At 38.1% G+C, this 13,474-nt stretch overlaps 2 protein-coding genes across 2 annotated transcripts in view; one reads left to right on the top strand and one right to left on the bottom strand.

The window, feature by feature from the left end:
• Window positions 1-6,644, top strand: part of si:cabz01074944.1 (uncharacterized) — a 37,149-nt gene extending 30,505 nt beyond the window's left edge. The window contains exon 7 of the mRNA XM_051719385.1: window positions 6,449-6,644. Coding sequence (XP_051575345.1) covers window positions 6,449-6,490 — 42 coding nt within the window. The 3' untranslated portion in view covers window positions 6,491-6,644. The remainder of the gene's footprint in view (window positions 1-6,448) is intronic.
• LOC127453232 (SLAM family member 5-like) lies at window positions 863-6,352 on the bottom strand. Its single transcript, XM_051719481.1, has 5 exons — window positions 5,448-6,352; window positions 4,711-5,022; window positions 2,562-2,834; window positions 1,112-1,222; window positions 863-1,003 (listed from the first exon to the last, which is right to left on the bottom strand). The coding sequence occupies exons 1-5, from the start codon at window positions 5,515-5,517 to the stop codon at window positions 939-941; spliced, it is 831 nt and encodes a 276-aa protein (XP_051575441.1). The 5' UTR covers window positions 5,518-6,352; the 3' UTR covers window positions 863-938.
• Window positions 6,645-13,474: the final 6,830 nt, after the last annotated feature.

Here is a 13,474-nt window from a genome sequence, read left to right as displayed (position 1 = left end):
AAGGAAGTCATACACATCTGGGATGGCATGAGGGTGAGTAAATGATGAGAGAATTTTCATTTTTGGGTGAACTACCCCTTTAAAGTGATAGCTCAGCCATAATTTAATATTCTGTCATCATTTCCCTACCCTCATGTTGTTCTAAACCAGTGTGACGCTTTGCATTATGTGGAACACAAAATATGTTAGTCAGAATGTTAGGGTTTGACAGTCTCACTCACCATTCACTTTCAAAATATATATATAAAAAAAAACATTCACTGAAAGTAAATAGTGACTCAGGCAAACATTCTGTCTAATATCTCCTTATTGTGTTGCATGGAAGAAAGAAAGTCATATGGGTTTGGAACAACATGATGGTGAATGATGACAGAATTTCCATCAGTAATAATACTAATTCTGTAATACGTGTTAAATGTGTAAATGTGTATTATAAATGTAATGGAATATAGGGGAGTTAACTTATATTATGTAATTTGTGAAAGTAACGAGTTACACACTACTTGAGTACACTTTTAATTGTATACTTTCTTACTCTTACTCAAGTAATTATTTATGTTAGTACTTTTACTTCAACTTGAGTAATTCTTTTTTTTAAAGTAATTGTACTTTTACTAGAGTACAGTTTTTGGCTACTGTACCCACCTCTGCTACTAAGAATACTTTTGAATTTACTTATGAGTAATATTCATTGCGTGGGTTCTTGTCTACGTGGGAATGTAAAATGTACAGAATAAATCACACCCAAGTGATTGCTTACTACAATAGCTATTCACCATATCAATATTAAAAATCTACATGGAATTTTTTTTTTTTTTTTGAGTTCATTACACAATACATGAATAAAGGTGCATAGACAATGTATTTTGAAAAAAGAGCTGCCATGATTCATTTATTTAAATGAACATTTAAAGTGTTCATTATATGTGGGTATGTTGTTAACATGTATATATACTCTGGAAGACGCAGAGGTGGCCATCCACCCAGGCAGCTTTAATCTTGTCTAGAAAAGAGAAATTATAGTTCATAAAGACAATTTCAATCATGTAAGTGGCAAGTAACTGTAATATTTATAAAGCACATTATGCAAAACAAAGTTGATTTGTCTTACCTTTAAAGGCATATAGTGAACCACAAACCACAGCTGTTAACACAATAGCCATAAAAACCATGAAAGTACATGAACTGCACAAACTGCAGACTTCAGGCTTCTGGTTCTCCTCTAGAAAAAGAATACAACTCTTTACACACATTTACATATACTGTATAATGTATATAATCACCTTTAAAGCTACTGTGGCACACAAAAAGCTACAGCCCTGTTAAAAGTGCTAAAAGACTACTATTGTATATCAAGCCTGTTTTTGGTTGTAAACCGATTCCTTTAATAAAAGCGCATTTAGCGCATTCTTACACCAATTATAAGGCAACAACGTGTGTGGTCATGTACACTGCTTTCCTTTATCGTTGTAAGGTCATAAATGGCTTAAGAATAAACGGATCAACATCGATCATGGAATTTTGCGTTGCATTTAAACACCTCAATTCAATATACACACGTGTTGTGCGCATGCTTCTTCACCATTTGACGTCAAAAGCGGACAATAACTTGATTATTTCAATTCTCATGTAAACGCAGTTTTCTTGCTTTGTCGAATTTTTTAAATAAGCTTATTTTTTGGGATTTATCAGAATACTGGTGTGTATGTAAACAGACTCTAACATCTTACACTAATTATGATTAATGAGCTGGAAATAAGCCTGTTTACATGCACATCAATACAGATTACTCCCAAAAATCAGCATATTTAAATAATCATACAAAGCAAGAAATCTGTTTTTACATGAGATTTTAAATTATGTTCTTCTCTGCTTTTGACATCAAACCGTGAAGATGCTTGGCTTACACACATTGGATAAGCCGGTAAGAACACCGGTAAAGGTGTTTCCATGTGTCAACATTCCTACTTGATGCATCCCGAGCAGGATTCAAACCAGCAATCCCCAGCATCGGAGTCGGACACGCTAGCAAGGAGGCTATAAGGCCATGGCCTCAAGCCTCGGTCGCTAGTGCATCTCTTAAGCCCAAGAGAGTGAGATTTATACACTGCACAGCTATCACGTACCAGCTGGCTACCGTTACACATGCAACGCAAAATCTGTGAAATGGGCCATGCCAGCATGAAAATCAAAAGAAGATGGAAGAGAGACTGATCTTGTACAAATTTAAATACATCAAGTTATATGCCACAACTTATTATAAAGGTGTAATGGCCAAAACTTAAAAATGTTCATACATTTTTCTTCTTTCATTTGCTTTCACTATTTCAACAGTACTGTTCCTGTGTACATTTCCTGTTATCAAGTTACCTCGCAAAATTGCCCGTTTTGCATTGCCAGTTAGATGCATCAAGCCCTAGCTAACTTGAATTTGAAAGGGATGTAACACTTGAAGCCCAAATATCGATAATTACCAATACTGCATCTTTAAGAAGCTAAACATGTCTGATCCTCACAGTTACTGTATTCCTTACAGTTAGTTGACTGTTGATGAGACACACCTGTACATCCCACCGTTATTTGATTTGATTCGTTCTGTTGACCACTGGAGGCTGTACAGTTGAAGGTTACGCTTCTGTTCACGCTAAATGACATCCAAAGAATAGAGTCTATAGACTTTGGGCTTCCTGAAATATAGGATCCGTTGAACATGCCCACAGGTGTCCATGACAAAAGGACGTTTTTACCAGATGGAATGCACTTAAGTACAATGTGACACTGCCCGTCTTTGCTGATATTCAATGCATTCTGGATATCTGGCTTCATGAGTCGTTCTGCAAATGGGGCATACATTGTTAGTTACTCAATTTGGCTACCTAAGAAAAAAGAATTCACTATTCAGTTATGTGAGTTTATTAGATAATTTAACAATGAATGATGAACGACAGCCTTAAGGGGATAATTCACACAAATGAAAATTCTCTCACCATTTACTCACTCATGCCATCTCAGATGTGTATGACTTTCTTCAGCAGAACACAAACAAAGATTTTTAGAAGAATATTTCAGCTCTGTAGGTCCTTGCAATGCAAGTGGATGGTGATTAGCACTTTAAAGCTCCATAAATCACAGACAATCTTAGTAAAAGCAATCCATACGTCTCCAGTGGTTAAATTAATGTTCTCTTAAGCAATACAGTCGGTTTGGGTGAGAAACAAATTAGTATTTAAGTCCTTTTCACTATAATTTTTTACATCCGGTCGCTCTCTGATGCCTATCCACAATGGGACTCTGTACCTTCCGCCTCTCACGTGACGTAAGCATGCTGGCATGTTCAAATGAAAGCAAAACCAATGAAGATTGTGAACCGCGTTCTCTTGTAAACAAATCGAGCTGCACTTCTGGTTGTATCACGTCAGTTCTCGCGTGAACATGCCAGCGTGCTTGTGTCACCCGAGAGGTGGAGGGAACTGAGTCCCATTGTGGACAGGCATCGGAGAGCAACCAGAAGTAAACAATTATAGTGAAAAAGACTTAAATATTGACCTGGTTTTCACCCAAAGTGATTGTATCGCTTTAGAAGACATTAATTTAACCACTGGAGTCATATGGATTGCTTTTAATATGACTGTCTATGCTTTTTGGATCTTAAAAGTGTTAATCACCATTCACTTGCATTGTATGGACCTACAGAGCTGAAATATTCTTCTAAAAATCTTTGGTTGTGTTTAGCAGAAGGAAAGTCATACACATTGGGGATGGCATGAGATTGAGGAAAGGCTGAGTGCATTTTCTTTTTTTGGTGAACTATTCCTTTATGGACACATAAATAAGTCAACAGGAAGTTGCATTTGAAACCCCCTTTACTTCTGTAATGCGATGTATTTTTGAGTTAAAAAAATTATGGTGGGACTTTAATCCATCAGAAACTATTGTCAGTTTTGTCAAAACAATTGTCAAAGGGGGCCTGAGTAGCTCAGTGAGTAAAGACATGACTACCACCCCTGCAGTCACAAGTTCGAATCTAGGGCGCGCTGAGTGACTCCAGCCAGGTCTCCTAAGCAACCATATTGGCCCGGTTGCTAGGGAGGGTAGAGTCACATGGGGTAACCTCCTCATGGCCGCTATAATGTGGTTCGCTCTTGGTGGGGCGCGTGGTGAGTTATGTGTGGATGCCGCGGAGAATAGCGTGAAACCTCCACACGTGCTATGTCTCCACGGTAACGCACTCAACAAGCCACATGATAAGATGCACAGATTGACGGTCTCAGACATGGAGGCAACTGAGATTCGTCCTCCGCCACCCGGATTGAGGCGAGTCAGAACACCACCATGAGGACTTAGAGCGCACTGGGAATTTGGCATTCCAAATTGGGGAGAAAAAGGGGAGAAAAAAAACTGCAAAGAAAGAATGGAGCCAGACCTGAATGTGAGTTTGCAGTCAATTTTGGAGGACTACTCCTCTCCTGAAACCAATTGAATATTGGATTATCAAATAGGCCGCATGGCCTGTGTGACGTCAGTCAAATTGGGAAGCCATTTCAGAGGCAGTGCAAGTTATTACATTTTTATGAAAGATTACGAAGAAATTTTTTTTTGGAATTACGTTCACTGATGTATTGTGCACAATAGGACCAATGTGTATTAAGAAAGTAAATAGGGTCCACTTTGATTTCATGTTGAGTTTAGGAGTGTTTATAAAATCCTTACCTTGGACTGTTAGATTAACGTTAACATTTTCCCGATATTCATTTGAGTTTAGCAGGGTGACAGTGTATATCATGTTGTCATCCATCCTCACATCTTTGATTGTTAAATCCCCTGTTGTGCGGTTGAGCTCAAGTCGACCCTTGTGTCTCCAAAACCTGTCTGTATTGATTTTGCCATTATTAAGACTTGCAATAAATGTTGTGTTCGTATAAATGGACCATTGAACTCTAGTAAGATTCCATGATTGGTCTACCCCAGATTTCAAGACAACTGATTGGCCAATGTAACCTGTTATATATTCTTCTCCGTACACTGCAAAAAAAAAAAAAAAATGCAAAAGAGGTCATTTGATTAGTTACTCACCATGTGCACTACCAACATGTGATACAAAGTTTTGTCACTTCGCAGAAAAGGGAAAAACCCTGTTTCCATGAAAGTAGAACACAGACCTGTTGACTTCGTTCACTTTGGAGAGATTTCATTAAAATGTTTTGTTTTGTCAAAAATTAAACAATGGAAAACAATGTCAAGATGTTGCCCAAAGGTATAAGCCATGCTATAAAACATTGGAGTTTTCCAAGTGATGACGACAACTATACATTTAAAGTAGTAACCAATCCATCCCATTTCAGCAACTTATTAACCTGGATATCCATGTGGGGTAAAATGCAACATTTTTCAAACTCTGCTTAATTTAACAATATAAAAGTGAAAAACAAATGAGCCAATGAACTCACCTTGATTAATATACACAATATAGAGTAGCACTATACTCCATAAAGTCATTATTTGTTGGCTTGTCGACATAAATTAACGAAATCCTTGAAAGTTATTACAATGTAGACGAACAGTAAACACAGTAGACGAAGTGAGATGTCATTCTATAATACTTAACTGAAGGAAACAAGAAGCAACACTTAGAGACATGTGTTTCCTCACATCATATATCTTGTGACATGTTGTTTCGTGTGTAGCGGAAATTACGTGTTGAGCATCATACATGTTTACTTCTGTTTACTTGAAGCAAATTTTTCCAAAGGAATAAAGAATTACATTTATGGAACTATAATGATTATGAACCGAAAGGTTGAACAGACTTTTGCAGAGAGGCAAATAAAAAGATTGTCCCTCAATATATGAGGTTCTAGTAAACAAAATAAGAAGTGAAGACATCTGATACTTCCTCTTCACCACCCACACTAGTCTTAAAGCAGTCTACTGAACATGCTGAATGTCCTTTTATACCAGTAGATGCTGTAATACAACCTAGTAGGGTAAGTGTCCCTTTAAAGGGATAGTTCCCCCAAAAATAAAAATTATGACTTTCTCTCTTCTGCTGAACACAAACGAAGAATTTTAGAAGAATATTTTGAAAACTCAACTGAATCTTTCATTTCTTTAGATACTAGCTAGTGACCGTGAATGTTTGCATGCTAACAACATGCTGCTGGGAAGCATTACAGAGTGCAGCTTGGGAAATATGCTATGGTTAGCATAGCAATTGCTCAAAGACAGCAATACATATCATACACCACACCACATTCCTGTCCTCATCCTAGACTCAAGCTCCACTCTTCACCATAATAGTAACCTCTAAAACTCCAACATAACAGAAACTCTTCTAAATCTAAAAATAACAAAACATTAAACACTAACAAGTATCCCCCTTAGTGTTCATCTTGCACAAAAACACATAAAATAAAATGTAATTTTAACATTTACTCTCTCTATCGAGTAGATAGAGAGCATTCAACACCATAGTGCCCTCCAAGCTAGATGAGAAACTCCGGGCTCTGGGCTTAAACAGCTCGCTGTGCAGCTGGATCCTGGACTTCCTGTCAAGCAGACGCCAGGTGGTTAGAATAGGCAGCAACATTTCCTCATCACTGACCCTCAACACTGGAGCCCCGCAGGGCTGTGTTCTCAGCCCACTCCTGTATTCCCTGTACACACATGACTGTGTGGCAACACATAACTCCAATGCCATCAAGTTTGCTGATGACACGACGGTGGTAGGTCTGATCACTGACAATGATGAAACAGCCTACAGAGAGGAGGTGCACACTCTGACACACTGGTGTCAGGAGCACAACCTCTCCCTCAACGTCAGTAAGACAAAGGAGCTTGTGGTGGACTTCAGAAGAAAAGACAGAGAACACAGTCCCATCACTATCAATGGAGCACCAGTGGAGAGAGTCAGCAGCTTCAAGTTCCTGGGTGTCCACATCACTGAGGAACTCACATGGTCCGTCCACACTGAAGTCGTTGTGAAGAAGGCTCATCAGCGCCTCTTCTTCCTGAGACGGCTGAGGAAGTTTGGAATGAACCGCCACATCCTCACACGGTTCTACACCTGCACTGTGGTGAGCATCCTGACTGGCTGTATCTCCGCCTGGTATGGCAATAGCACCGCCCACAACCGCAAAGCACTGCAAAGGGTGGTGCGAACTGCCAAACACATCATCGGAGGTGAGCTTCCCTCCCTCCAGGAAATATATACAAGGCGGTGTGTGAAAAAAGCTCGGAGGATCATCAGAGACTCCAGCCACCCGAGCCATGGGCTGTTCTCACTGCTACCATCAGGTAGGCGGTATCGCAGCATCAGGACCCGCACCAGCCGACTCCATGATAGCTTCTTCCCCCAAGCAATCAGACTTCTGAACTCTTGATCTCCCACGATCAAAATACATCAGCCCTGCACTTTATTACTCTTTTATCTCACACCGGACTGTCATAAATTATATTACTGTTATTATATTATGTCTCTCTTCACAACTGACTATCAACCGACAGCCTGAATGTTAATACAGTACAATACTGTACATTCTATATATATATATATATATATATATACTTTTTTAATATATATTTTAATTCTTAATTTTTATTGAATAATGTGGTTTTATCTATATAGTATCTATATAGTAAAAAACAAAAAAACAAAAACAGCATATTGTATACTGTACAGTGTATGTTATTATTTGTATATTGTTGAGTGTAATTATGTGTATAACAGATGCTTAAATTGTGTTGTGTTAATTTGATGTTTTAAGTTGAGTTTAATTATGTATAACAGATGTTTAAATTGTGTTGTGTTAATTTGATGTTATTGTAAATTGGTATATGTCTCATCACTGTCACGACTGCTATGTTGATCGGAACTGCACCCAAGAATTTCACACACCATTGCACTTGTGTATATGGCTGTGTGACAATAAAGTGATTTGATTTGATTTGATTTTTATTGAGTCCCATGCAAAGCATACTGGGAACTAGAAATCCCCTGCACAGTTTCATTTAAAAATAATATACTGCACAAAAAATATTTATGTTGTCCCAAAACATATGGATGAAAGTAAACTTTCTTCATTGAAACAACTCAGTTAAACAAAGTTAAGTCGTGTTACATGCACTTTTTGAGTAATATAAACAAGGTTTTTTCAGTAAACCTTAAAATAGTGAAAGGTCATTTTTTGAGTGTATCATAAAATATGTGAAAAGTCTGTCATGGACTTGAAGGGTATGATATACCACTTAAAAGGAATATTTCTGGTTTACAAGTTAAGCTCAATTGACAGCATTTGTGGCGTAATGTTGATTACCACAAAAATTAATTTAGACATGTCTCTCCTTTTCTTTAAAAATTTTAAAAATCAAGGTTGCAGTGAGGCACTTGCAGTATAATGGAAGTGAATGGGGCCAATTTTTAGAGGGTTTAAAAGGCAGAAATGTGAATCTTATAATTTTATAAAAGCACTTACATTAATTCTGTTAAAACTCATGTATCATTTGAGCTGTAAAGTTGTTTTCACAGTTGTTTTAGGGTTTGTTGAAAAATTGCCTATAGCTTTACACAGAAAAGGTTAGTAAGGGGTTTTATCACACTAAAATTATTAAAACACATATTGTTTGTCTTGTGGCTTTGAAAGTGTCTTTTAATGTTTTTCCATTGTAAGTGCCTCACTGTAACCTCGATTTTTTTCTTTTTTTTAAACCTCTAACATTACAATAGATATGCAGATTATCCCAAGAACACAAAATACAATAAAGAATAGAGAAAGAATAAATACTACACAGAAAGAAGAACATATTTTGATAAATTAGTCAAAAGTACAGTGAAATTTAAACAGGATAAAAAGATCCACTCAAATGCAGGTTGGCTTTTTAGTGGTCTTAAATGGTACAGTGATTTTTGTAATTTGCCATCAAGAAATTTCTTACTATATGCAACACTATTATGAGGCAAATACTGTGAGTGTACCATGGGGTCTGTTTGCTAGCTCATAAAACTCTTTTCATCATGTGAAAAGAAATGACATATGATTATACAGTATGCATATATCAATACAATCTCTTGATCTCTTCAATTTACTCAAAAGTATGTATAGAGTGAAGAGCCAAAACATCATGACCACATGCCTAATATGCTGTTGGTCCTATGCGTGCCACCAAAACAGCGCCGTCCTGCAGAGGCATGGACTCTACATGACCCCTGAAGGTGTCCTGTGCCATACAACTGCATGATTCATCCCCTATGTGCAGAGGCACCATTGAATTTATGGTGAACTTGTTGGAGAACTATTTTGTATAACTTTAGCAATTTTTCAAACTAAACCTTGAATATGAGGTAATCAGACCACTTTTCTCCATGTTTGACAGTGGCAAAAGAAGTGCTTGTATAGTCATTAACTTGAAGTGACATCAGCTGCACAGCTGCCATTCTATCATCTCCACAATGGGTTGCCAATTGTCCCATATTAGCAAGGACGTCTCGTATTGTGGCCAAAATAACGTCCCATATGGGAAGCCTAGTGTCCCGTATTGTAGAGCCTACACACTCGAGGGGGATGCTATTGCGTTCACCATGAAAATCCTTGTCTAAACTTTTGCAGGACCACTGATTACATCACATTACTTCACCTGCTTTGTAGGAGCTGGTCTGAGTGCACTGCAGGTCGATGAAGGTTAAAATTCATTTTGAGTGCTCACATACACAGATGAGCCAAAACAGTACGACCACCTGCCTAATATGCTGTTGGTCCTCTGCATGCCACCAAAACACTCTGCCATCAGGGAATACCATTGCCATGAAGGGGTGTACCTGGTCTGCAACGATGTTTAGGTAGTTGGCACGTGTCAAATTGACGTCCACATGAATGGCCGGACCCAGGGTTTCTCAGCAGAACATTGCCAGAGAATCACACTCCCTCCAACGGCTTGTGGTCTTCCCACAGTGCATCCTGGTGCCATCACTTACCCAGTTAAACGGCACTCACGTACACGGCCATTCATATGATGTCAAAGAAAACGGGACTCATCGGACCAAACGACCTTCTTCCACTGCTCCAAGACGGGATAGCCTTCGTTGCCCTCGCACATCGATGAGCCTTGGGTGCCCAACACCCTGTCAGCTGCAATACGTAAAAGTCCCCTACACATCAGTTGTTTTTCCTCACTTATTGTGTGGTCACTGTCGTGACAGATTCCCCATAACAGCCACAGCTGAGTCAACGATTTCTCGGAAGCGCAAAGTTCTAATTCCAAAAATAGACAATTAATACAGAGTAACAAAGCCGAGGTGGTCCATAGAGCATCTAAAATTACACTTCAGAATCATACATTTTTTATACAGTTTTGTTCCCCCTTTTCTCTTTGAGTGATGGCCTCTTCATCCAATGAAATCATCTTATGCCTCCCTAGTTTCATCTTCGCCGTCTCCCTTCTAAGCTGGTCACCCTTGGCCCCAACGTGCTTCAATGATGGCAAAAGCATGTCTATTCCATTTTCTATGTATAAAACACTGTAATCACTTCATATGGTTACATATTTTATATTTACTAACTATCCTTACTTCCTGCATACATTTTATTAGTATATTAAATGATTTCCCTTATTACAGTTGGTTACACATATTCCTAAAAATGGACAGTTGTATGTCTGCCACATACCTGTTTCATCTCAATTCTAGCACTAATTAGCGCACATATATCATCTGCCTTTTTTGGACACCAGGCAGTTCCTGTTTCTGACCTTAAGTCATCTTTTTAATATCCACATGCACACCTCCCTTTAAGTCAATTAAAGTTGAACAAATAGAGGCTGTCCACATACATGTTTTTCATGTAATTTCTTGCACTAATTAACACACATATACAGGTGCATCTCAATAAATTAGAATGTCGTGGAAAAGTTCATTTATTTCAGTAATTCAACTCAAATTGTGAAACTCGTATATTAAATAAATTCAATGCACACAGACTGAAGTAGTTTAAGTCTTTGGTTCTTTTAATTGTGATGATTTTGGCTCACATTTAACAAAAACCCACCAATTCACTATCTCAAAAAATTAGAATACATCATAAGACCAATAAGAAAAGTGAATTGTTGGCCTTCTGGAAAGTATGTTCATTTACTGTATATGTACTCAATACTTGGTAGGGGCTCCTTTTTGTTTTAATTACTGCCTCAATTCGGCGTGGCATGGAGGTGATCAGTTTGTGGCACTGCTGAGGTGGTATGGAAGCCCAGGTTTCTTTGACAGTGGCCTTCAGCTCATCTGCATTTTTTGGTCTCTTGTTTCTCATTTTCCTCTTGACAATACCCCATAGATTCTCTATGGGGTTCAGGTCTGGTGAGTTTGCTGGCCAGTCAAGCACACCAACACCATGGTCATTTAACCAACTTTTGGTGCTTTTGGCAGTGTGGGCAGGTGCCAAATCCTGCTGGAAAATGAAATCAGCATCCTTAAAAAGCTGGTCAGCAGAAGGAAGCATGAAGTGCTCCAAAATTTCTTGGTAAACGGGTGCAGTGACTTTGGTTTTCAAAAAACACAATGGACCAACACCAGCAGATGACATTGCACCCCAAATCATCACAGACTGTGGAAACTTAACACTGGACTTCAAGCAACTTGGGCTATGAGCTTCTCCACCCTTCCTCCAGACTCTAGGACCTTGGTTTCCAAATGAAATACAAAACTTGCTCTCATCTGAAAAGAGGACTTTGGACCACTGGGCAACAGTCCAGTTCTTCTTCTCCTTAGCCCAGGTAAGACGCCTCCGACGTTGTCTGTGGTTCAGGAGTGGCTTAACAAGAGGAATACGACAACTGTAGCCAAATTCCTTGACGCGTCTGTGTGTGGTGGCTCTTGATGCCTTGACCCCAGCCTCAGTCCATTCCTTGTGAAGTTCACCCAAATTCTTGAATCGATTTTGCTTGACAATCCTCATAAGACTGCGGTTCTCTCGGCTGGTTGTGCATCTTTTTCTTCCACACTTTTTCCTTCCACTCAACTTTCTGTTAACATGCTTGGATACAGCACTCTGTGAACAGCCAGCTTCTTTGGCAATGAATGTTTGTGGCTTACCCTCCTTGTGAAGGGTGTCAATGATTGTCTTCTGGACAACTGTCAGATCAGCAGTCTTCCCCATGATTGTGTAGCCTAGTTAACCAAACTGAGAGACCATTTTGAAGGCTCAGGAAAACTTTGCAGGTGTTTTGAGTTGATTAGCTGATTGGCATGTCACCATATTCTAATTTTTTGAGATAGTGAATTGGTGGGTTTTTGTTAAATGTGAGCCAAAATCATCACAATTAAAAGAACCAAAGACTTAAACTACTTCAGTCTGTGTGCATTGAATTTATTTAATACACGAGTTTCACAATTTGAGTTGAATTACTGAAATAAATGAACTTTTCCACGACATTCTAATTTATTGAGATGCACCTGTATCATCTGCCTTTTTTGGACACCAGCTTTGCTCATAAAATTATCCTTTTAGTATCCTCACACACGTCTCCCTTTGGGTCATACAAAGTTTGACAGAAAGAGACTGTAATTCTCCCTAGAGAAGCCAAGCTTAATTTTTCCATTGATTTGCACTTTGATTATTAAACTGAGTAAATGATAATTAAATCAATAAATGAATGATTAAATATCTAACATACTGAATAACATTCATAATGCCGTTATTCATAGTACATTGATTACACATTGTCATTTTTAGATCATTGCATATTGCATACATATTAATTCAATTATCAAAAATGGATTAACTGAATGATTAAATAAAAATATTCCATATCACTAGGGAGCACCTACACAAATGCAGTTCTAACTAAATTAGGTCTGATCTGATTGGCTTAAAAATGAAACTGACACTGAAGTGAAAAATAGCCCAATTTAAAGTCACAGTTCACCCAAAAAAAAAAAAAAAAAACTCACCCTCATGCCATCCCAGATATGTATGACTTTTTCTTATGCTTTCTACTATAAAGTCTCCAACCTGCCCAGTAGGTGGCGATATGCACAAAGAATGTGAAAAAGAAAATGGAGATTTATAGTAAAAAAAAAAGGACTTAAGTATTGATTTGTTTCTCACCTACACCTATCATATCACTTCAGAATAGTTTGATTGAACCACTTAAGTTGTATGGATTACATTTATGTTGTCTTTATATGGTTTTTGGAACTTTAAAATTATGGCCACCATTCACTTACATTGTATGGACCTACAGAGCGGAGATATTCTTCTAAAACTCTTTGTGTTTAGCAGAAGAAAGTCATACACATCTGGGATGGCATGAGGGTGAGTAAATGATGAGCAAATGTAAATTTTTGGGTGAACTACCCTTTTAAAAAGAAAAAGTCAAAAGTGGAACAAAAAGTTAAAATTGGTATTAAAGAGTGGTACATGTTCACACTTCAGGAAATCCCTTTAAATTAGTATATTCTCAAAACATGAGCCAAACCCTTTAAAATAAG

The sequence above is a fragment of the Myxocyprinus asiaticus genome, chromosome 2 (genome assembly GCF_019703515.2).
Source record: "Myxocyprinus asiaticus isolate MX2 ecotype Aquarium Trade chromosome 2, UBuf_Myxa_2, whole genome shotgun sequence".
NCBI lineage: Eukaryota > Metazoa > Chordata > Actinopteri > Cypriniformes > Catostomidae > Myxocyprinus > Myxocyprinus asiaticus.
The sequence above is the reverse complement of the archived record's forward strand: the minus strand, read 5'-3'. Positions and strand labels throughout refer to the sequence as shown.